The sequence below is a fragment of the Lineus longissimus genome, chromosome 9 (genome assembly GCF_910592395.1).
Source record: "Lineus longissimus chromosome 9, tnLinLong1.2, whole genome shotgun sequence".
Taxonomy (NCBI): domain Eukaryota; kingdom Metazoa; phylum Nemertea; class Pilidiophora; order Heteronemertea; family Lineidae; genus Lineus; species Lineus longissimus.
The window spans coordinates 18,870,702-18,895,562 of NC_088316.1; the positions used below are offsets into that span (position 1 = coordinate 18,870,702).

Here is a 24,861-nt window from a genome sequence, read left to right on the forward strand (position 1 = left end):
GGTCTTCTCTCAGAGAATCAGATAAAACCATTCATCCATTGATTCTAAACTAAAACGACAAATTAAATCTACACAACAGCGTGATTTGGAGCCGAGAACGAGGAGGCATTTTTACTTCGGATATCGAAAGCACAAAATAAAATCAGACCAATTTCATTGCGGTGAAACTATCCCCGCGTGACCAAAAACAAACTGCCTGATATGATGCCCGAAACATCCCCGAAGATCCCAGACATACCAGATGCTGTTTTATTCCTTATAGGACTAATTGTCCGTGACCATAATCTTGACCCAAAAACCTTGCGGAACCATGCGAGTGGCGTGCGGGCTCTGTTCGCGTGCGGGGACAGCAACACCGGAAGCAGGCAATGCACCCTGCAGCAAAATGGCGTGACCGTTTGACCTGAGGCTGCCCGCCAATCATTAAAAAGACATGGCCATATGTTTCGTTGGATGAAACGAAATATTTGTTTCTTTTCCAGTTTCGTAACAAATGAGGCGACTCTTGTTCATCTCACAGTGTAGGGCGTAGTTAATGAACGTTTTTACCGTAAAACCCCACAGACTGCTACGCTAAGCATCTCTCGAAATTAGCGAGTTAAAACAAAAATTACGACACCAAGAAAAGGTACATTCCTAGTACATCATTTCCCTCACAAGAAGAAAAAAATACTGGCTGATCGAAAAAAGAATGTAAAAGGATTTGGAAAGGGGGCACTCGGATTTGAACCAAGGACCTCTCGATCTGCAGTCGAATGCTCTACCACTGAGCTATACCCCCAATCTGTTTCCAAATCCCAATGCAATTCTATTTGAACGAGAAAAATCCTTTATTTGAAAATCCCATTGACCAATCTCTTTATCGTAATAATCATTGTCATGTATGAATACCGAATAGACCTTTATCATTGTCATCGTATTGAGATTTTGCTACCATTGTGGGCCTTAAACATATTGGTCAAGTCCATCAATTGAAAATGATCGGGCTACATAGTGTATGCTTACGTTCCTATCAAGGACGGCAGTTGCCCTATCGTTACTTCTGGTGATGAAGTGCTAGAATAGCGAGGTACTTGCATAGCGGCCGCATCGTCGTCACTCAAATTCGGCTGCCTTCCAGGGCAAGTCCGTTATCGTGGCTATGCGGGCCCTAGCTGCGCGCCTGCTCCCCAACATGCGATGCGGTCACGCATGCAGCCAAACTTAACCGAGAACAGGCAAGACACACGATTCCCACACTTCACCAACAAATTATATAAGTGTTTGAAATAATCAAAACGAAAATCAGGCAATACCCGGAAAAAAATATCAATTCAATGATTCCGTGATGAAGTTTTTTCTTTTTGTTGAAATTTTCGTGATATTTTCTTCCGAACAAATTTGGACATATGTTCAAAACTTTCGGGAAACGAGAACTTGTTTTCGATAATGATGCAAATTGATACTGTCCAGACTCATGTGATCTTTAATTGAGGCACGGGATCGAGTCTTCTTGGAATGAGGAATCCTGGGGGACATAAAGAAAACCTATTTAGTTCAATTTGAGGTAAAGATTTAAGGGCCATTTTGGAGTTGAGCGCCATCTTGGACTGGGTTTTAAGGCATTGGTAGTTGAAGTGGTTGATGATGTAAGCAGGACCTCATTTACGTGGTAAATGATAAGTGTGCTTACTACTGCTTTTGATTCCCTGAGCTGATTAACTTTTCCTGCACAGGTTTTTACGAAATACCATTTCCTCGACAAAGTCACGTGAGGTTAAAAGTCATAATTCGCAATAATGATACAGCATGTCCAACATTTCTTTCCAACTCCTGAACTTCGCGTGCCAGGCCGAGAAAAGTTGGTCTCTCATCCCGGCGTAAGAAAGGCTGTAGAACCGCCCAAACGACTCTCAACTGATTGAATCACATTAGCATGTGAACTATCCATGGCCCAAGTCAAATAGAAGACATCCCATGACGGTGGAGCAAACCCTAGCGGCATCAAGCCTAATTTGTTATCCGATCTTACAACGATTTCTTCAGCCATTTCTGGTCCCGCGGGCTGTTCTCGCGTTAAACGCTATTATCCGGTCGCCGTTTCCCGCCTCGCATGTTAATTTCTCTCCTTTACGTTGAAGCTTTGTTTTGGAGATGGTGTCCCGCGGTTGTGTCTATCATTATAACATTATTAGCTTACGAGCTCACCACGTTCCATCACCCTATTAATTGAGCTTTACTAATTAAATCTCAACTTTGACTACCGGACACTTAATACATTCGGGTCATGAACGATACGCTGAGGAGAAAAAGATTAACAAAATGAGTGAATTCAATTTTCATTGGCCTAAATCTAATCGGCATCAGTCTGTTTTTCAATTTGGTTCTAGCGATGGTCTTGCAAAATAGATTTGACGAGGATCACTCTGTAGGAAAAATGGCATGCACTTTCGTTGTCAACGCCTATACGACATCATGACGGATATTGATATCATGGAAATGCCATCAAACTAAAAGTGATCTCTCCAAGTCGAAGAACCAGGAGTATGACCATTTAGCAAGCTCTGCAGGTAGCTGAACCCTGTAATTAACGTATCACATTTGATACCAATTACTCAATTAACGCATTGCCTTCAATCGTGTCATGAAGTGGTTAGCGTATTGACGGTAGGCTGGATGGGCGGGCCCGGCCGGAGCAACCACTATCGATTCATTGGCCTCTGATCAAAACTGGGGAGGGGAGGTAAATGGATTAGTGACTTTAACTCCAGGTGGGTACCTTGGGAGTGGCCCTCCCTGCTGGGAAGAAGATCCAAAACGTATCAGTCCTTGCTCAGTTGGCTGCAACTCCTATCAGGCGAAAACACTACTATTTTCAATATATATCAAACGAAATATCATTTGAATACTGTATGATTGTAATTTCACAACGTATAACTTCAACATTGCACGTGTTTCATTGAAAAAATGGTCCGATAAAATTTCTTTCTAATTTCTCATCAACACGACCACTTCCCAGTTTTCAAACCGTTGAATTACCCAGCATACCAACATCCTGGGTCAGCATCTCTAATACGTGTGAGAAAAGTGTCGCGGTCCTACGGTCATATTCTTCAAATATAATACAATATTTCGTGGTACCTAATTCCTTTCTATTGCTAATAGGTTTAGGATGCCCTCGCACCTCCTTCTCGGCAACAGGACGTTCCAAGTATGTGCGAATTGTTACCAGATTGTTACAAGCTTCGCGCCACGTTTCTGAGCACCGGAAAGCGACGGTTTCTATCTGTAGCAACTTAGAGAAGAATCCTAGAGTACGCCCAAAGAAAAAGAAAAACATCCTCAGCTTAAGAAAAACTTTGCTCTCAAAAACAGCATCGCTGACATCAAAAGGATTTTTGTTTGCTTGTTATTTGCCATTAAATTTCATTCTTTAAGTGGAGGTATTTGAATCGGATACCAAGAGCTCCTTTAAGCGTGTTTATACTGGGCTTTCATGATTATATTAACTAACAATAGCTTTACGCTAACACCAGGACGATCCATTCTTCTTGAGCCAATGCCTCTGCGAGCTTGATATCAATTGGCTGAGATCCAGCCACTTGAGACAGAAATGCTACATAAACACTGGTCACTCAGTTAGTGAAGGGGAAGTGACGCGCATGCGCGTCAGGTATATAGTCCCCAAATACAAACAGGGCTTTCATTCTTGTATCGTCTGGTAAAGTGTCTCGAGCAGACGATCGTTTGACATCGATATCACATGTCACAACCCGAGGACGTTTAGTTAGAAGCAGACAAACTCACGAAACAACTTCCAGTGTTTAACTCAGACATTAAGTGTGATATTTCGCGGACTTCGAATTTCATTGAACTTGTTTAGTGTTGGGTTTGTTTTATTTAGTGTTGATATCGTTTTGATTGCATTATGGAAGCGATGCAGATGCCCCGGCCGGCGCCGCCCTATCACCATACTGGATTTCCACCACCTCACTTCCCGGGCCCCATGAGCCACGCCAACATGGGTAACATACAAAACAGACTGGTCAGGTGAGAGCTTCAAATAATAAATTTATGAATTAATCACAGTTTTATTACAGAAATGTTCGTGTTACTATTAATAATTTCAGCAATTATAATTCAGTATCAACACAGAACTGTATACGCGGGTAATGGTAAACCTCTTCTCTCTGTCATCCTTTCGAAAATGATGCCGTGAGGTCTTCGATCTTTGCGGCTGGTTTCTTGACTTCTGAGACTCTCGCGTAATGTTGTCAAACATATATTTTCCACTGCTCCACAATCTATCAAGCTTCCTCTTTCCTCCTTTACTATTTCCGTTAAAAACAGCCAAGTGTTTCTTGGCATAAGCTACAACGAAAGCAGTGTATGATTGCAGTCGCAAAATTCTTCTAGTTTTCGGCTTTAAAAAATAAATTGTTAACACTTCGATAATTTGAAAATTCCGCCAAGAACATTATCGTTGAGAGATCAATTTCCAAACTAATTCAGGTAGGTGCGCAAGTTGGGGCTACCCTTGTCCGGTCAAAAGTTACCTGGTACATGTATAGTTAGGACACTAGTTTTGGTGACATCACCCATCAAACATGGAAATACGGGGTGTTATCCTCCACTGTCCTGCTTCCTAACCTTCCCATTTCACACAACTTAGATTTTATCAAGGTGTGTTTTCATTTCCGACTACAGAAGTTTGGCAAACACAACAAGTGAATGGTCCACAAACATCGTTTCCTTCTCGACAGAAAGGAGCATCTTTTCGCCAACAGCAACAGAATATTGTAAGAGATAAAAGGGCTGGCGAATACAGATTATTATGGCCGAGGATCGCGGGTCATTTTTTTCACATTGTTGGGTCAGTTTGTCTAAACATTCCGTCGAATTCAATTCAAGTTTTAGAAACAAAATAACAGAGACTTTTTAAAATATGTCTGATATTTATTTAGGTCCGTTTCTTCTAGAATTTACCACTTTGTTCAGTGTTTTCGTGCTGAGACTACTCCGTATCGAACTGTTAACTTCATTTGATACCAAAACAGAACGAGAAGACTGAAAAATAAACTCCTTGAAATTGGAAAAATATCAAAACTGCCCAGAGCTCTTGCCAGCGTCCTAAGCCATTCTCAGCACCAGCGTCCTAAGTTCTTTCTCTGCCGGTGTCCCGGTCTGGGTACGTAAGTTCATGCAAACATCTCTGACAATGGACAGAATTGGTGACTTTCCTGTGCTTTCACTAGGTAAGCGGAACCACTGCCTACCATCACAGGTGTGTGTACCTGTCTCATTATTGTAAATCAATTGGACTATTTGTTCATCCAGTTTGTGCGAATTCGCACTTTCCGCCAATTATTGCTTAATGCGTTTTGAGGTGATTGTGAATTGTTGCAGTTACATGTATCATCGAAGAAATATTTGTTTCAGTGATACCGATGTTATGATAATAATCTTCAGATAAAATTTCTGAAAAGCGAGTAAGGTTGTTAAGATTTAGAAACTACCCGTTTTCCAATTTTTGTTGTTGTTTCGTTTCCTTGAAAAGCGCTGAATCAAAAAAGACCACAAAAACGTTTTCAATTTATGTTTCTCGAAAACGAATTTGATTTCGTCGAGATTTTATGACTCTAATGTTCCTTCAGTTATGTGCTGGAAACGCAAAACATCAAAAGTTGCTCGTACAATTAACCTGCCCAATGAAAGATGATATGAGATCGCATGCCAGAGTTGCTGAAGACGGCGTCTCTTCTGTCAATGATGGATGTTCAGGACCACCAACGTGGTTCAGTCCATCTTCCAATTGAGTCAATCATAATTGAACTCTTGGAAGTCATCAAGGAGGGTTGATTAATGATACGTTAGTACAATGTGACGCCTGACATGGGTGGGTGGGGTACCTAGCCTAAGGTACAGGGAGGGACAACATCATAGGATTGCTGGGTGTATTTTGTGAGGGGACATGATGATAAGGAACCGTGAAATCCTTGTAATGATTATTTGAATTGGATATTTAATTGGAATGTGTTGATGTTCTCAGTACACGTGAAGGCCTCTCTTGACTGGTGTTATTATATTGTCCTTTGAAGGTTGATGCCGATTGAGTAGTGTTGGTCTGAAGTAAAACAATACATGTATGCAAGTAACCAAAATATTTCACTGACGGAAATCTTCCAGTCACGTGCGAATTTATTTGTAACCAACAAAGAAATATAGAAATATGAGCATGAAGAAATAGTTCGTTTTCCTAAAATGAAAAGTTTCGCTCTCATTCTCAAAATGGATCATTGACATGACGTGAATTTCTTATGGTTTCTAGCGGAGTTACATGCTCGGATTTGAGAACAAAAGTAACGATCCGTTACCGATTATTCCCCGTATAACAACCAAAACGACATAATACCATCAACACCTATTCTATATTATTTAAAGGGGAAATGGTCAAATCAAACATTGGCCCAATTCATCTCCGAAATCAAAACAGTAACAACAACTTTTGCTTCCGCAGAGGAAGTTACTAGCGTTGCTATGCCAGAAAACGTGTTGCTTTTAACATATCAGGGTTTTTTCTTGCAGCGCAAAATAAACTTCGGCCGTTTTGGTGTCTATTAAAAGTAAGTTAGCGTAACGCGTAACACCATCGCAAATGATGTTTAGAGACTTGTTTGTTTACCAATGTAATCCCATTAAGAGTCGTCTAAATTATGCTCGGTTTCACTTCATTATGAAATTTTGTAGTTTGATGAAGTTTTGATCTTGTTACCATGCAAATAATTGTGGATAAGTTGTGTAATCAAAACGTACTTTTTCATTGAAAGATCATGATTTCACACCCTGCAATAACGTGCAATAAGTTGCTGTTTTGAAAACAGTGATTTTTTAATGTTTGCACAAACCAAGGTGAATTAAGTCTGCCAACTTTATTAGATGTTTTCACAGTGCTAGTTGAATGAAGTTTGAAAATAATCAGTTCTTTTTCATGTTTCCATGCACAATCAAGAAGAATACTGTATGAAATAAAACACAATACAGTTATTGCGCGTGTTTAGAATGCAGTTGTTTTATATCTGTATAGGACTAAATACCTGGTTATACTTGGATGGTAAGCGGTGAGCTGCAAATGCTTTTTATAATTTTTCAGTATATTGATAAATTAAACTATAAATTTAACGTTTCACAAATCCGCTCTTCGCGGATACATAAATCAAAAAGAGATTCCAACCTCTAATTATTCCGAAGCAAGACAATTTTCCGGTGAATTTCCTTGTGTGGTTTAAAGCCATAAATCAATTTGAGACTTTTTCAAAACATGGCGGTCCATTAATACGTCACAGGGGAGCATCCTCCTACGAAAGGTATCACCCGATTTCATCCCAGAAAAACTAGAGGCGCATGTACATCCTCGTACATTGCGGGGTATGAATTTTATACATGATGCAACTACTTAAACTGGAATATGATTTTAAAAATTACTGCCCCGAAAGTGATATATTACAATTTCTTTGTGCCATGACGACACAATTGCAATACTCTTCAAATTTGGTTCCAACAGAGTTGAATCTTTTCATAAGTTCAAAATTCTGAAAAATTTTCAAAGCCAAAAAATCGCCATATACAAGACAGTTCCAAGGGTGGATTTTTGGACAGTATCAACCACCCAAATCCTTCCTATCTTCCCTAGGCCGGCCACTGATCCCCTGTGTCTCACCATCTGGTAAGACAGCCCTCGATCATGCGGCCCCTCCCATGACATCTCGGGGCCGTGGGCAAGAGTTGCATAATATCCTCTCACCAATAGAGGACGAATAGTCAGTGTCTTCTTCATCCGCTTGGCTGATCCAATCATGCAATAATTATAGCTTTCCCAGTTGCTATGATCGAGGAAGGGACTACACGAGATCTTATCGTGATAGCCTGCGATTCTGAAATCTCATGGGAAATTTGTAAGGGACGTCACCAGTAGCTCCTTACGAAATATGAAAATGTCGGGCCTTTCGGTCCTTCGTTTTTTGACTCATTTGTTATTCTGAGTGTTTGGTACATCCGATCAGATTACTGTGATGGCTCGTGGGGAGTTTTAACTTGTCTGCTTAATAACACCTCTGAAGGCCGTAGCGACATCCCAGCATATTCAAATCAAATCGCTTATAGCGTGCCTTATCGTTTCTCACGCCTGTCTCTCTAACATATTGCATCTTATTTGGGACTCAATAATCGGAGATAGAGCAGACAGTATACAAGTTTGCTATCATTATGCTAGTACAAGATGTAGATGCCTCTTTTCTCGTTTTTTTTACCACGCGTTAGACAATCACGTCAACTTAGTTTGCCATGAAAAAATTATATCGAATAAAAATTCCAGGAACCCACTGCTTCAAGCTTTCCGCCGACTCCTTTCATGACTTTCACAGGAATGATAGAACAGGCAGAGTATGATGCTGAATGTATGATATTTTCTTTTACCAACCATTCAATATGGCCGCCATACCCGCCATCTTGTTCCCTCACTCCGTGACAACACGGAAGAAAAAAAGACTGATTCTGGTCGAAAAAAGTCTTAGAAACCTACGTCACCAGGCCTTTAGCAGATTCCCTTCACGATTATCTCGGCGCACTCAACCTCATTATTCAAAATGACGGAAAAGAAATTAATCCTGTATCTCTGTGACCTAATACAAAGCCGAGTATAGTGCATTGCACTGTCATAACAAACGGGCCTAGAGCGACACTCAACAAACATAGAGAACCCATTGTTTTGTCCGCACGCTTCCGTTTGAATAGAAGCTGATATTCTGTTTTCCTGAGATAAGCAACAACTCCAGAACCAAGATCTTTGTCTTTCGTCCCAAGCAATCCTAGAAAACAAATTTAGAGAGAAAGTGTTCAGACCGGAGATGGTTAGTTTTTATTTGGAAGAATACAGACTTCGCATGTTGTGTCAATAGCTCGGTATGAATTTGAAAGCTTCGTATACCTTTGGATATTATGTTACAGATGTAACGTTCCTCTTATATTTCCGTCATGCTAACTTGGCGAATAATGATGCACATCGGGATTCATTCTGTTACAAATGAAATTTTGTTTCACTCATGTAACAGGAAGTCTTTATTCATAACTTAACAACAGCATAGGAAACTTTAGACGACTCTGATATTCTTTCAAATATTATCAATTCATTTCCAGGCCTATGAAGTGAATGATGTTTCCATTTATGTCAACTTTGCCTTGTTCTAAATTAATTACAACCAGATCGAACCGGATAATTGAAATTCGACGGATACTGATCAGTTATTTGATATGAAAGAATCTGATTCTGGTTATTACTGACCAATCGACGCACACAAAGAAATTGTGTGCAAAGTGCAAAACAAGCATCAGATAACGAAATCAACTTGGCAACTTGGTGCTTCTTCAATATGTGACCATGAATAGTTCGTAGGCATATTTCTAATACTTTGATGAAGCATCCATTTTGAGAAGATATTTCGCACAGACCGTAACTCCGCCGACCAATGTCGTCCATGGTGCTGAACTCTCCCCGATCATGCCACTAAGAGCGGCATCCTTTGAAGTAAGGCGTCTGGACTTGGTCGTAGATATCACCGAAGCCCTGGATAAACATGAGTCTTAACACTGCCAAAGAATCCAAAGCTGTCCAAACTATTTTCCACCAAATTTGACGCTGAGTGGAACTCCTCACATCCTTTCAAAAATGTTACACTGCTTCTGACAAATATGCTTACAGAATCAATTATTTCTCACCAAAGAAAACGAAATATTGTTCTTAAGGATTCTTATTCGAGATTCTAGACCACAGATGTCTTAGGAGCCGCTTTGTGCCAAGTAAATCTTGTGATTGCAATTGTGTCGCTAATCCGTTTATGGAGGCTTGACATACTGTTAAAAGGCTTTAAATGGGTTTAAGTGCTGTGAGGTGGCCATCAATGCGGTGTCACACAATGGGACAATGGGATCATATCACAGGAGTGATAGGCCAAGTTAGACCCAATGTAGGCATGCCTTGGTTCTTTTTCAAAACAATTTGTCATGATATGTATCTCTGAAAATTATCACGGTCGATTGAGCCGATATTATCCACGAACACGAGATAATACCTCTGAATGCTTTGGCATTAGAGGCTCAATGGTGAAACCTCTCATTGCTTTCGGTGCCAAGTTTTTATAAGCATACCGGGCACAGTTTCGATGGTGATCAGACGCCCCTTGCATCCATTGTCCCCGCTTCCAATGAAAATAATTTCAAACTGGAGCTATTTATACCTACGATCATAAAGTATTGTAATAACATCGACGGGACTTTGAGAATGTTGTTTTAAGTTGCTTCAGTCCGAAGAATCATTGTTGGAAAAGTTGTAAAAACTGTCAAAAGCCTTTCGGCACGAATGTCAGATGTTGCCTACTAGCTTCTTACGGAATGTCTAGTTGTGTTTTTGTAATATATTTTGACAGTTTGTGTGGTTGCTTACAGCAAATAGTACATGTTAGCCAATAGAAAAAGTATATCTTACATACCTTGATTATGATTCCTTTATGATATGGTTTATGGCATCTTCATTCTTTGCAAACCGTTGCACTCGTTGACACTAGGGAACTTTGGGGTCCAGCGAGGCATGCAAGGTAGCTTTTTGCGATCCAGGGCTCTATTTGACTAAACATCAAATCGCCTCAGGTCGAATCTTTTCCCCGAAAGGTAATCTATCTCCTCCTTGTCCAACATTCCACAAGATCTCTAACTTTCTTCAACGGTCAATCAAACGACAATAGCTTTATAGGCCACTGCAGACTTTTAAAGGGGCAATTGCATTCACTGATTAAACTGAGGGAGGGTTTATTTAACGTACAATTAGGGTCCCAGTTTGAGATGACAGGAAGGGAAATTGATGGCCTGCTGGACAATCGACCAGAAATACCTCTCCCTGTCACTGGGTACCTTTGCTATGGTCATCTAACATGATATAAAGCACCTTTGTCCAATTCCAACTCCAGGCTTTCGTGTTGTCCAAACGCCGTAACGTTACTACTATAAATACACCGTATTATATTGAGAAAATTTTGTTGATTCTTCATGTTCCGAGTGATTGTCGCAGCTTCAACAACATGATGATAGGCCTAATGAGATCCCGGATAAGATTCTGTTTTCATCACCCAAAGCCTCTACGCCAGTCAATCCTTACCAAAACTTGACCCCAAAGCTAGAGGTGCCATTCTATGTTAGATTGCACTCATCGACATTGGGATCTTTCTCTCTGCTCTCATTGTTGTCACATTATTTCGATACCTCGATATCTTGGGAGGGAAAGTACGCTGTACCCAGCCAAGCATAAACTCTGCTTTAGACTCCGGTGTGGCCTGCAGCCAAAATTAACTTGAGAATCCGGCGCGAGAGTTGTTCTATCAAAGCTTATTGTCAAGTGGAAGTTTGTGAGATCTTCTCTCGGCGCTGATAGCGACAATCAGGGAGCGATGAAAAGAAAATATCAGCATGCGCGGATTGTGTCGCATTGTGGTGGTGTTTGCCTCGGTGGGGAGGGTATTGTTGGCCAATTTGTAGTCCGTGAGGGTTACACCTTAGCTGTGGAGGGATCAAGTAACGCACTTGACTAATAGCAACATAAAAACTGGCCATTTTGCCTTCAATTGTAGGATATTCGGTGTCTGCTGCAATAGATTGCATAGATAGACAGACGTCTGCCAAAAAACGAGTTCTACAAAAAGAACAACAATAATGACTGAAATAAACGTTGTTTCGACATTGTTACCCGCTCGAAGTGTTGAACAAAAGATGGGAAAATACGATCGAAACAAGTTAAAACCATGAGAAACCACTTGTATTGACTTCAAGGACACTTGGCCGGAACACCAAATCGACTGAGTGGTTAAAGTCATATCAAATTGGCGGAAAATTACAGGATCAAAGAGCGAGTACATCCGCGCTAAAGATTTGTACAAACAATGTAGGATTTCTTTGAGTTGAAATTCGTCTTCCTTGACTCCCACGGAATGGCTAACATTCCTAACAAATTACCATTGTCAACCTTTTCACTGACTGTGTTAGGGATCTGATAAGTACAAAATTACCATGTAATCCCCACTTAAATCAGAGTTGGTGATAAAAGTATTGTCCGTCTGTGCTACGGATTTTTTTATTGCCTTTTTGTAGAGATTGGTAACGTTCTTTTACCTTTTGAAAGGATTTCTTACAATTTGTAACATCTTCTCTTGCCACCCCGTACCACGAAGCTACAACATGACCGTAGTGACGCGTGCTTTCGACTACTGACATGACTGAGGCCGTTGTCTTGAGGTAGAGGGGGATCTATGATCAAAACTGGTGGAGCCAGAAAGAGAGTATGACGTTAAAGATCAGCAGAGACGTTCAATTGAAGCTGTAATACCTTGAACGAAAATACTACCGAAATCTTGATTTTGAATGAAATGATGGTGAAAAAAACTTTTTATTTCAAAAGAAACAATTGAAACACCAATGAGGCTCACATTTCGATTCTTAGAACAAATAACTCGCCGCAAAGTTGACTATGATCTCAGGTCACGGGGAAGATCCCGCCTTCGAGATATACGGGATGGCCAAACGTTTATTTTGGCAGCTGGTCATACAAGGCGACGGTCACTTCACCGCCAAAAGAGGCTTCCGTATCTGGAAGCCATAACTTGATTTAGAAGCTTTGTGCCCAATCACAACATGATTCTGCCTTTAGGAGGTTCAACACAGTTTGGTTTTTATCGTCGTTTGTTTCCTGGAAGAACAAGATGGATGCGGCAGACGACCGCGCGATTTCGATTTGAAGCCGATCCAGTTTGAATCTTCAGGGTCGTTAACACTTCTTTTCAGCCCAATGAGTTTTTTTAACTTAAAATCATTATTATTTTCTGTCATTACTTTTCATAAAACTATAGCAAATATAAGAACTTGTATCTAAACATTGTTTAATTTAAGTGCAGATTAACGAGTACTGTTTCAAAATAGTGCCTTTTCTTAATGTATCATTGGCCTAACCTCTATGGTTCCGTTACTGTTCAACAGTGTTGATACATAATTTGCTGTGCTATATAAGCTAATGCGATGACCAAAACAACACTTATGGTCAGAAAGTCAACAGCTTTATGCAGGCAAACAGAGAAAACACAACGCAATCATGTTCTCCTTTGTATTTCGAGTGAAATTAATTAGCGGTATTTCTTTAGCAATTACGCCGCCATATGACATCTCTCATTACATGTCAAATACACATGTAGTACCTGAAACAGTTAGCATACAGAGTGTCCCGAAATAACCCATAAATGTCTACCAGTTTTGTTTTCATCATTGATCTGTTTCTTTGCCATACTACAACTGAGGAATCGAACGAATTTATATCAGCTGATATTAGTACGATCACGTCAGCATCTCCTGCTGGAAGTGAAATCTATGTTGTGGGTACGACCCCGACAAATTCGTTTGGCTTGAAAATAACCACCAAGGCGACTAGATTTCGATACGCGACTTATGACTGTCTCCTGTTTGGCCAGTGTTCTGTAAGTCAGTAGTTTGGCGTAGTATAACTACATTTTGCCTCTCTTTTCTACTTTCAGTTTGGCAATGAACAGATTCCGTGGTCCTATGATGCCGGCGATGAGTCCATGCCCAATGTCACACCAAAACATGCCTCTTAAGCAGTCCATGCCTTCGCCCATGCCCAGTCCGGCCCACACCAAACCCATGCAGGAACCCCCATTCGCTATGCAGCCGTTCGTGGGGTTTATGTTCAGTCAGGATGACTTGGACATGGTATTGTACGGTTACGCCAAGAATAAGGTTGGAGAGCAGCTACCGGGACACGCCCTGTCCGGGTTGCGGATCAGTGAGCTCAGCCATGGTGAGTGTAGGTCAAAAGATCATTATCATGATAGTCGTCGTCATCATCCCTGTCATTTTTCAGTTTCTTGCCGAATCTTAAGCAACAGACCCACACAGATAAAAACGAATCTTCGCCATAACATTGGATTTTCTCTCACTGTAATTCACATTTGGAAACGCTTCGATCACTAATGTGGAGTGGTAGATATTCCTGGTTAGCACCAGTCAAGATATCACTACCGCTAGGTGTCGCATGCGATCGTGTAGCTCTTCAGTGTTTGAAACATAGATAACTAAACAACGCTAACATCCACGTGACCGGCAATCTCTCCAAGCACGTTTCAGTTGAGTTTTAAAACATATCAAGTGGCATGCGATGTAGGACTGCTGCCAATCTCGAGATAAAACATGGATCGCCGGGTCAGCGAGTACACTGAGACAAATTGCTTCCAGCCTGATGTGTAAATTACAATGTTTCGAGGGTTTTAACACAAATTTAATTTTCTCCCCGTGTTGGCCCGAGGCGGTCCATTACTTCATAACCTCAAGCCAACCAGCGCGAACTGATAGATAAAGCACCTTGGGTTGGCCATCAGAGGACATCAGTGGCATATTTTCCCACTAGAAAATAGAACCAATGAAGCGGCAACATGGGCGGGGTCAAAGGTTCCCTCTCCACTCATATCAACATCACCATTTGTCAGCCATCTTGTTTTCTTTTAATCAAAAACCACAATGGCGCCCGTTGGTGCCACAAAGCAGTCGTACGAATGCCGTAATTATTCTTTTAAAACACTCTTGAAAACGGGCGTTGGTTTGTAATGTTAGCTTTAAACAAGATATTGCAGCGATTCTTTGAGTTTATTCGGCATATCTAATGCAGGCTTTGTGATGAGAAAGGTCTCTTATGGTCTCTCACCGCTTGAAGGTATGCTAACACTCATTTTAAATGTTCCCCCAAGTGGCTACCGGCTGTCAGAGTTTACCAGATTGAAAATATCACGGCCAGCGAAACAAGAAAAACTTTCAATGAAAAGTTTTAGGTTTTGAAAAAAAGGAAAGAAAGAGCAGGCGATGATACGAAAGTACATTGTTTACGAAATTTTGCCGAAACATAAGGGCCGTTTAGACGACGCGAAAAAATCCGGATGCGTCCCGAATCCGGATTAATTTTTCGTCGTGTAAACGCAAAAAGATCCGGATCAATGTGGTTGCATCCGGACTAAAAAGGTACCATCGCCTTGGGTGGTTTTAATCCGGATTCATCCAGATTCGATCCGAATGCGGTCTTTTCGCCTGTCGTCTAAACGGCCCTATAATTCTACCATGGAGGTTATTACGGTATGGCGTCAAGTCGTGATCATGGCGTCAGAAGCAGGTAGAACCAGATCAGTTGTCTCTATATCTAGGTATTGGTATAGTTCATTTTTCTTCAGTGCAGCATTTACTTTGTCAATCACGATCTCTCTCCATCTGGAAAAAAACCGGCATCAAACTTTGGCTATTTTGTAGCAACGGTGGCTAGTCTTTCTGTGAGATACCAAGCAATTGCATGAATTGGTGCCACCCCCACATTAATCTATTTCTAGCATCTCTCGGAGGGGACATGTAGTGCAGCCGGTTTAGTGCCCGACAGAGTTTACCCAACAAAGATTTGATCACCATTGAACCATGTTAGATAAACACTCACCGAGGCCACTTCAAAGCAGGGACGGGGGTTTAGACAAACACCGGACTCTCAGTAGGCTACAAAGAGGACAATTACAATCAATAGCACTAACAGCTTTCAATTGTGCTCCCAATCACCTAAAATGACCATCTTGTAACAGGGTTTAATGTACAGTAAACACACACGAAACAGCAAAGGAAATACAACATGGCCGCCACTTAAAGATGTTGCATTGCTTCAAACACGAAGAGGAAATGTTTCAATTAGGCCCAGTGTGTGTTGAGGTCATATCAGCAGTTTGGAGATTTGCTTTGGTTCATTTCGAGTATTTACCCTTTTTTATTTGATAGCTTATTTTACGTGGCTATTGACCAACCAGTTGTTATATTTGGAGGAACTCCGATCGTCTCCGGACCGCTGGTGCATGAGGACTCCCGTTCTCATTTTACAAGCGCCCGCAACTTCCGCAAATGGCTGAAATTGCGGCTGAAAACATTGCAAATTACGTTATTGTTGCACAAGTTGTCTTGTTAAACACAGATGGTCAACTTAACTACAGTTTCTTTTGCGATGTTGGTCAATATTGGCGAAAGCAATTATCTCTTCTGTCGTGATCACGACACGTTGGGGTGGTTGAGAAGCGACGGAGTTCACCGCCAGTTTTGAAATCACGCACATTGACAGATTACATGTGCAATAGGAAATATGTACAAGGAGAAAAAGATCTTGATGATGCTGACAGGAAATTGTAAATAACTGAGGACATTACTGAGCAACGTTTTAAGTTCAAATCGTTATATTCATATACAGTGAGAGGAAATTTTAAACGTGAACATGCATAACATTTTCTGAAAAAAACACAGTTGTCGTCTTGATGATGATAATAAGCATACTTTACATTAGTGAAACCTTCTATTACTTTAGATAAGCAAACCTTAACGATTTTTTTCCTTTCGGGTGGGCCAGTTTTGAGCGTGTTTAATTCGTCGTTTATTCACACTCTCTCACCTCAATCTAATACATAACGGGTTAGATGAAGTCACTAGTCGGGTAAATGAAGTCGTAAAGCAAAATATTGCTCCGGTGGGAAAAAACCCGGTTGTCACTTCAAGACAAAGCAAAATGTACTCAGTTCACACCGCGAAAATGAGTTGAAATAGGCACCGATTTGTTTAGATATTTTAGGTAAATAAGTTTGCCAACATCGAATCAATCACCACGCGGCTTGAGCGCAATGCGAATGGTCAAGGTACACATTGATTACACGAAATTCGGCAAATGATATTTGTTTAGGTAGCTCATGTGTCGAGAGGAACAACATTGCTTTGGTAAATTTTAGAAACTGCTACAGCCTAAGTATTAAAGATTATTATCGTTTCATGGTTTTACAATGGTGTAGTTAATAATAAAAGTGAATTAAGGAGCTCGAGATAATAAGGTACACGACTTTGTTGATTTATGTGGTTTTGGTTTGTCGTGCGCCCTTCAACTCTGTTTGGGCTCTCACATGGGATAATGGACTTTGTGACATCGACCAAGGATTGCTGAAAGTCTAGGCCTTTATTCTGGCTGTTACTGGGGCGAATTGTATACGATTGGTATCACCCGAAACCGTATTTTGACTGTTTGAATGGCCGGTTTCACAGCTAGTTGATGGGATGGGATGATTTAAATTATCAATGGGGCCATCATCGACATTTGTCTTCTTGTGAAAAAACTGGGGGGAAAGAGTGGAAATACCAAAAGCACCACCACAGTGTTACATATTGTCTAACTTCTTGGTCTCCGGCGAAACCATAGCGAAAAGAAGTAACACACATATATCATCGCATGTTAACTTTTCACATAGAAATATTGAATAAATCAGGGTCGACAGTGTTATCATAGTCAGTTTTGTCAATATCATGATGAATTTTTCTAAGCGCCGCCAACTGTTTTCTTTTTCTCTGGCCGGAGTAGAAACACCTAACTCGTCAGCTTCCTCGTCCACGTGGAGAAAAATCTGGTCAATATTTCAGTCCTCTGCGGTAGTTTATAGCCGCCATCTCTCGCACTTCCGATGGAAAAATCATCAATAGAACCATACCCAACTGACACCGACCTTTCCTCGGACCACATACCAAAACATTAAAAAGATCAATTGGCGGAAACTGGCTAAGGAAACCAACTGCAGCGTCCGATGGAAGCGGCTACTTGGTCCGTGGGCAGAAAAATGAACCTATCTCGCAAAAGCGATCACCATGGTGTAGACAAATAGCGTAGAACACGTTTGGAGTGCTGCTGCTTCCGTACTTTAGTATAGCATTTTCCAAGTTAGCTATACTAAAGATATCATATAAGTGTATAGTACTTTGCTAGTGCTCAATGTGCCCTTGATGCTGTGAAACGCATCTTAGCACGGCAAAAGAAGCTATAGAGTCCATTTCAAAACAAAAATGACACGGACGTAATCTCTTTGTCTTAGCCAGAGCTTCCAGCACTAATTCGGAAAGATAAACGAATGGAAACCGCCACATGTTTGCCTATGATTTCTCCCATTTAGTTGATGTTTTTAAAATTATGTATCAACATTATACAGTACGATAACTCTATGAAAAATGAAACGTCCATGGATGGTTTTCTAAAAGTACGCCCATAATAAGCTAATGTCGGTCGCTGCACCCCTCTGCTTGCCCGTAAGATAAAGATAAGAAACGCGAGACAATCTGTCGAGATTTTTGTTTAGGATTATGATTATAAACAAGTTCCTAACTTTGTTGAAGCAGCTATCTGCCTAAAGGTTCCTGAATGTCATCGTCCCTCAACATCCCCGCGTTTGAGCACTCTTAACCTTTTACTTTGTTCACTTCAGGCCTAAACTATCGGGTCTACAAACTGCATTTTGACACGATACGGAAACATCTCGCTTGGTCATTTCTTCATCTATTCAGTAAATTATCGCTCTAATACATTGTACGTCTAAAGCATTATCTCGCCAATTCAACAAATTTACCTGACTTCCCGCGAGTCTATCGGTAATGTCAATAACACTTGTGATATTATATTCAAAACAGAGCGTCAAAAGACAGGCCTAACATCCGAAACAACCCCTGGCCTATTTGCATTGTTCTGACAGCTTCCGTCATCCACCCAGTCGAAGCTTTGTCTGAATTTTTAATGTTTTATAGTTAACACGTCGCTATTAAACTAAAGACAACGAACCTTCATGCGAACCTGCGTCCTTAGGCGTTTGTATTCGACTTCCTACACTTAATACGGGTGAACTACCCCAAAGAGTTGGAAGAAATTGCCACCTATTCTATTTTCGCTCCAGTTACCATCATATTCATGTCAGAGATCTGGTTTGATGTAAATTTTTTTACGCCGTTTTAAGAAGACAAACTAGCAAAATTACCATAATCCGTCAAAAGTAGGCTGACTCCTTAGTAAGAAGATTTTCCCTTGAGGACATATTAAAGATGGTGACATCGATCCTGGGGCAAATACTGGTATCAAGACTAGAAACGACGTTTCCATCTACTATAGTTGTTTTTGCCACGAAGAAAAGCAGTCGCCAAGCCGATCACTGAAAATATATTCTATTATTCTATCTGCCAACATCGATATCCAGTACACCATGCGGTCAGAGTAGAACTTCAATTAATGGCGTTCAGGGAACGACGTCATCGATGAATCTAGTTTCGTGGATGCGTAGGAGATTTAGAAGAAAACAGATCCATTCTCAAAAAAGGATTGCAATGGTGTCTTTAATGTTTATTGCTTATAATTACAGGCATAGACCGGATTCTCTCTAATGGAACAGTAGTCCCCGCACCCCCGCAAAAACCAGCTGCTGGACCGATAGACACAAGCACCTTGAATTTACCAGAAGGTAAGGAGCTACCGCAAGTGATAGATTGACTCTGCGTGCTATTATCGAAAGTACACGATATCGTACGATTCAACTAAAACACAAGTCTTACCACACTAACTGACACACCTCAACCTTCATTGATGCAATTGGAAAGAAGAACTAGAATTTATCGTGAACAAGGCTTTTATTTGAAGAAGTTTGGTTCAAAGTTCAGATGACTCGAATAACTCAATCATTTTTTGGATAATTCGTCTTCTTGTAACTGCACACAATTACCCTGCCAGAAAAAAAAGTCATCTTTGTTTCTTGGGGGTCTTTTAGTCTTTTACAAGGATTCAAGAAGTAATTCGTGATGTGTCTTTCCCCAGGTGTTGGTGTTTTCCAGACGACCTTTGCCGGAGCCATACACTATGGCATATTCTGCCAGAAGACGGTCATCTCAAAGGGCACCAAGTTTGGACCATTCCAGGGAAAGGTGGTCAACACGAGTGAGATAAAGACACATGATGATAACACACATATGTGGGAGGTAAGAGTAAATGATGAGAGTGTTCAATCGTCCTGACCTTAGCTCTAGAAGAAATATTGGCCACGTCTTCACCAATACTACGAAATTCGTTGATTCCAAATGGTGAATGATATTTGAATGATCTCTTTCAGATATTTCAAGAAGGCAAACTAAGTCACTTCATCGACGGCCGAGGCAGCGGCGGCAACTGGATGGCCTACGTCAACTGCGCTCGTTACGCCCAGGAGCAGAACCTCATCGCCCTCCAGGTAGATGGGGAGATCTTCTACGAGGCCTGCAAGGACATTCCCCAGGGCACGGAGTTGCTGGTTTGGTACGGGGACGCCTACTTGCAGTTCATGGGCATCCCGGTGGCGCTCAAGGAGATGGCGGATGGGAACATGAATGAAGAGGTTCCAAGTAAGTATAGAATTTCTAAATGATGCTGCATTTTCCGTCGTTGTTGTTAAGGAATCATACGGCCAAAAAGATGCCTGAAAATCAAGGTCAGTTTTGGTGTTTAGGACTTCCCTAGAGCTTGCCATATCAGAATATCATTTGCTGTCCTGTGTTACACGCCAATCCAACGGTAATTTCGATTGTTGCTTAAACCAAACACTCTGACTAATTAACTTGACGCTTCTTCGCAGACACAGAAGGTTACACATGCGAGCGATGCGGCAAGGTATTCGCCTACCGATACTACCGAGACAAACATCTTAAATACACCCGATGCGTCGACCAGGGGGACAGGAAGTTCCCGTGCCATCTTTGCAACAGGTAAGTACGTGCTAAAAAGCGAGGCAGAATTCAAACAAATTTCAAGTGTAGTATCTGGTAGGCAGGCCATCAGTTGAGTAACAAGCGTAACACACCGAAGTTTAGTTTTCTTCATGGCTGTTCCAAGTGCCTAACTTTGATATTGATACTTGTATTTGCATCTCTACCCGATCTCTTTCAGATCTTTCGAGAAACGAGACCGATTACGGATCCACATCCTTCACGTCCATGAGAAACACCGGCCTCACAAATGTACAGTCTGCGGCAAAAGTTTCAGTCAGTCATCAAGCCTAAACAAACACATGAGGGTAAGTTGAAAGGGATCGAGGTCCGCAGGTTTTCGAAGAAGTATCTTGCACTTTGGTTTAGAATTCATTCGAACTGATATGTTCATTTAGCAAGTCCAAACCATACCACGTACAGTCACTAAAAGGTACATGAACTTGTAATTTTGTTCAAAATGCACTTAAACCATGATATACAGAATAATTCTGTGGTCAATCATGGCACGTGTTTCAACACACACTAATTTAGCGACCCGTGTTATACCACAGAGAAGAAAATACAAATACGACAATCTATAACAAATAAACAGTTGAATGCAACCACAGTTTAACTAGAAAATCAAGTTATAGATTTAGCGACGCAGGCTGTTAACTTTCTGCAATTTTTACCCGGAGAACGGATCAAATAATATCCAATGACTTATTGTGGACGGCTTGACGATACATTTGGACACGTTCTGGCAAATAAAACCAACAAAGCTCTCACCTTGGGCGGTAGGACATAAGATCTGTGGCTAATGTGCTGTATGAAATTGCTTGGCGGTGAATATTTGATATTTAGGGAGTGTAAATACTAAATGGCCGCTCGGGGGCGTGAGGAGTTGCGTTCAGAGACCGCTGGTGACCATGTCTCGAAGCTGAGAGACTATCTTGCTCCTAAAAGAAGTCATTTTAACATCCTAATATTCCAAGACGATATCATTTGCTTAGTATTAAGCAGTTCTTTCTACGCATTCTAGAGATAGGGTTGAACAAGGTGGACATTATTCACCCCGCTTCTGCTATGATAACTACTTAGTACCTTACGCAGTGGCTTTGAAAAGTGGCCTCACACCGACAGTATATTGGTAGCCGGCGATTTCTTTGACCAGCACAAAGCTCTAGACGAGTAAACGTTGACACATTACTGTTGATACTGTCAAAGGCGTTAGTAGCCCTCGTGTGGAAGTTCATTTCAATGATTAGCACGCGGCCAGCTTTTTAGACAAACCTTGTGAAACCCCGAGAAAACACACATAAACTTGTGGCTAAACAGTGATTTTTGCTAAGGTTAGCTCCTGTTTGTTTAGCTAATGTTGTAATGTGTGGACAAGTAGCCTAGCTTTTAGAGCCATGGTATTCGATCGATGTCAACAAACGTTGATGAATTCACGGTGTTAGATACAGTGTTCACACCAGGAATATCAAGGTGGTATTTTCACACCTTCGCGTATCAACGTACATGTGATCTTGAGAGACACTGACCTTAAGCAGAACGGTCTCATCGGAATTTTGAAAATCTCTTTGGAAACTTATGAGACTTTGATATTTTGTTTAAACAATGAACTTTATTTTGGTAATGGTAATTGCATTTTTTAAAATTTATCTACTCCTCAGGTCCACAGCGGTGAGCGGCCGTATAAATGCGTCTACTGCAGTAAAGCATTTACAGCATCAAGCATATTACGAACGCATATCAGACAACATTCAGGAGAGAAACCATTCAAGGTATATAAGATATCATAAAGAGTGTGTCAAAGCCGTAAATCTGGTTGGAATCAGCTTCATCCAGTGAGACGGCGTTCTAGGCAACATGTTTCTGCGGACAAGTAGGCTACTAAGTATTGCCAAGTAACCGATACAACATTACCTTACACCAATACGCTCTGCGTGACCAAGTAGCCAAACAAGCTACCTATGAACAGGGTAAAGAACTAGACAGAAACGACTTTCATCAGCTACCTTCCATCTACAGACGAGGACGATATTCAAAGAAGAGCTGATGCAATCGTAGTAATACGATGGATGGTGGCGACACCGAAACCAACTGTCCTAGTACAACGTCGTTGTCCGCAACTGTTCACGACTGTTTTCTCTTGTAGTAAATGTTTCTCCTCCATCATTCAGTGCAAACACTGCGGCAAAGCCTTCGCCTCTCACGCCGCCCACGACAGCCACGTGAGACGAACACACACCAAAGACAAGGGATGTTCTTGTACTATTTGCGGAAAACTCTTCAGCCAACCTTACGAACTCAAGTTTCATATGACCATGCACACGGGTGAGTAAGTAGTTCATATTATCAAATATAAGTGTGGAATACGTGGTAGATATTAGTTTTCTCCTTCTTTTGTGTGAAAGTCTTTGGCATGATACAAATGTAAACAAATTCAAGATGTAATTTCGGTGTTTAGATTTATAGAATTGTGTTTAATTTCAATTGCTTGGCCTCTTTACTTTTCACTTTTGTCTTCTTTTGCTACTTTCTTTCAACATTTGCTTAGTTTTGCTGTAATTGCCTGTAATTGCCTTTAATTATCTTGTACCAATCGCGTTAGATAAGGTGACAGACCGTCGTGCGTTTGAGTAAATGTGGCGATTTCTTCGGCCGCACCTGACTCTACGGTGCTGCCGCCTAGCTTTTTGTAATTTTACCTCCCATACTCAAAACTCCTAATCCACTCTTTGTAGGTGAGAAGCTTCTGAACTACAAAAGAACGGGAAGCACGGGGCCATCTGATGAGGAGATGTCTGATATGTCTAGTCTGTTTTTGGATGAGGAGAGTGGAGAACCAATCGACGTCGTCGGCTCTGATGAGCTCCTCATGGTGTAATATGTTACGGCGATGTGTATTGGTCTGTGGATGCTGATGAAAATTTCCGTGGCGAAATAATTATAACAGCAATACGGATTGTCTGGAAGAAATACTGAGAGAGAACCAATAAAGGTTGAAACGACCACTGAGCTCTGGAGGACCACTGATTGAAAACTTGATGTTGATATTTTCATTCACCTCACGTTTGCAATTAACGTCTTGATTAATCACACAGTCTAGGTTTGTCTAAATGACGCTGTGAAATGAGAGATTGAGACAAATCCATGTAAAGCGATGTGACCTTGAGATCCATGGATATCACTGGGATAGAGATGGCAAAGAATAAACCTCCAAGCTTCTTCTGAATCTTTATTGTAAATATTGTAAATAACGATGTAATTTATTATGTCTCAGCCACATTGCCATATGAGAGTTTGAACCATGACACGGAGAAGCTGTGATGAAGAGCAAAATAAAGTGACTATGATCAACTGCTGCTGTTTCTTCTTGTTTGCAAATCTTTGACAGACGATTGTATCAACAGAGCTGGTTGCCTGGAGGGAAATTTTTACGATAGTGTGCCAACCATGGACAGGATATGGCAGTTTGTATCAGTTAAGAGATGTCGACATATTGCCTCTCGTAAGGATTTCTTCTTCGAGACACGGTGAAGTAAATGTTATGTTTTTCCGCCGTACAAAAGGAATGTTGTAGGCAGTAAACATGTTGCTCTCTACTCCATTTTCTTCAAAACCAAAAAAGGAGTCAGCTGTTTCTATCATCAATTGTCCCCGGTGCCTGCTGACACCAGCACCACCAAGCGAGCAGCTAACTATGTCCAACCTCTCCTGACCCAGGTGCCTACTGACACCACCATGGAGCCTGCAGCTGACTCTGACCACCATCCCCTGACCCAGGTACCTATAGCCCACCATAGAGCAGGCAGATAGCTGTGCTCAACCTCCCCTGACACGTTAGCCTACCGTCACCACCACGGAGCAGGCAGTTCGCTGTGCCCACCCTCCCCTGGCCGAGGTGCCTTCTACAAGTCACCACCACGGAGCAGGAAGCGCGCTGAGCCCACCCTCCCCTGAAACGGGTGCCTACCGCCATCATCACTGAGCAGGCAGTTCGATGTGCCCACCCTCCCCTGAAACGGGTGCCTACCGTCATCACCACGGAGCAGGCAGTTCGATGTGCCCACCCTCCCCTGAAACGGGTGCCTACCGTCATCACCACGGAGCAGGCAGTTCGATGTGCCCACCCTCCCCTGAAACGGGTGCCTACCGTCATCACCACGGAGCAGGCAGTTCGATGTGCCCACCCTC

General features: G+C 41.5%; 1 protein-coding gene and 1 non-coding gene across 3 annotated transcripts; one reads left to right on the forward strand and one right to left on the reverse strand.

Annotated features, from left to right (window-relative positions):
• Positions 1-709: 709 nt before the first annotated feature.
• On the reverse strand, positions 710-781 carry Trnac-gca (transfer RNA cysteine (anticodon GCA)). The gene has a single exon. It is a non-coding gene; the product is annotated as a tRNA-Cys (tRNA).
• Positions 782-3,730: 2,949 nt separating this feature from the next.
• Positions 3,731-23,995, forward strand: LOC135493791 (PR domain zinc finger protein 14-like). 2 transcript variants are annotated; one of them, XM_064781365.1, is made up of 10 exons: positions 3,731-4,029; positions 13,599-13,882; positions 19,305-19,403; positions 19,754-19,914; positions 20,046-20,313; positions 20,544-20,673; positions 20,855-20,981; positions 22,335-22,445; positions 22,845-22,998; positions 23,409-23,995. In XM_064781365.1, the coding sequence occupies exons 1-10, from the start codon at positions 3,908-3,910 to the stop codon at positions 23,549-23,551; spliced, it is 1,599 nt and encodes a 532-aa protein (XP_064637435.1). In that variant the 5' UTR covers positions 3,731-3,907; the 3' UTR covers positions 23,552-23,995. The 2 variants fall into 2 exon arrangements, with proteins under 2 accessions (XP_064637435.1, XP_064637436.1); XM_064781366.1 differs by having other exon boundaries at positions 22,845-23,002; positions 23,409-23,500.
• The last annotated feature ends 866 nt before the right edge of the window (positions 23,996-24,861 follow it).

Bases quoted from the DNA above. Each gene is read 5' to 3' on its own strand.
- LOC135493791 (XM_064781365.1), top strand. From the start codon at position 3,908: ATGGAAGCGATGCAGATGCCCCGGCCGGCGCCGCCCTATCACCATACT. The intron at 13,883-19,304 runs GTGAGTGTAGGT...TTATAATTACAG, and splicing joins GATCAGTGAGCTCAGCCATG to GCATAGACCGGATTCTCTCT. The intron at 20,674-20,854 runs GTAAGTACGTGC...GATCTCTTTCAG, and splicing joins CCGTGCCATCTTTGCAACAG to ATCTTTCGAGAAACGAGACC.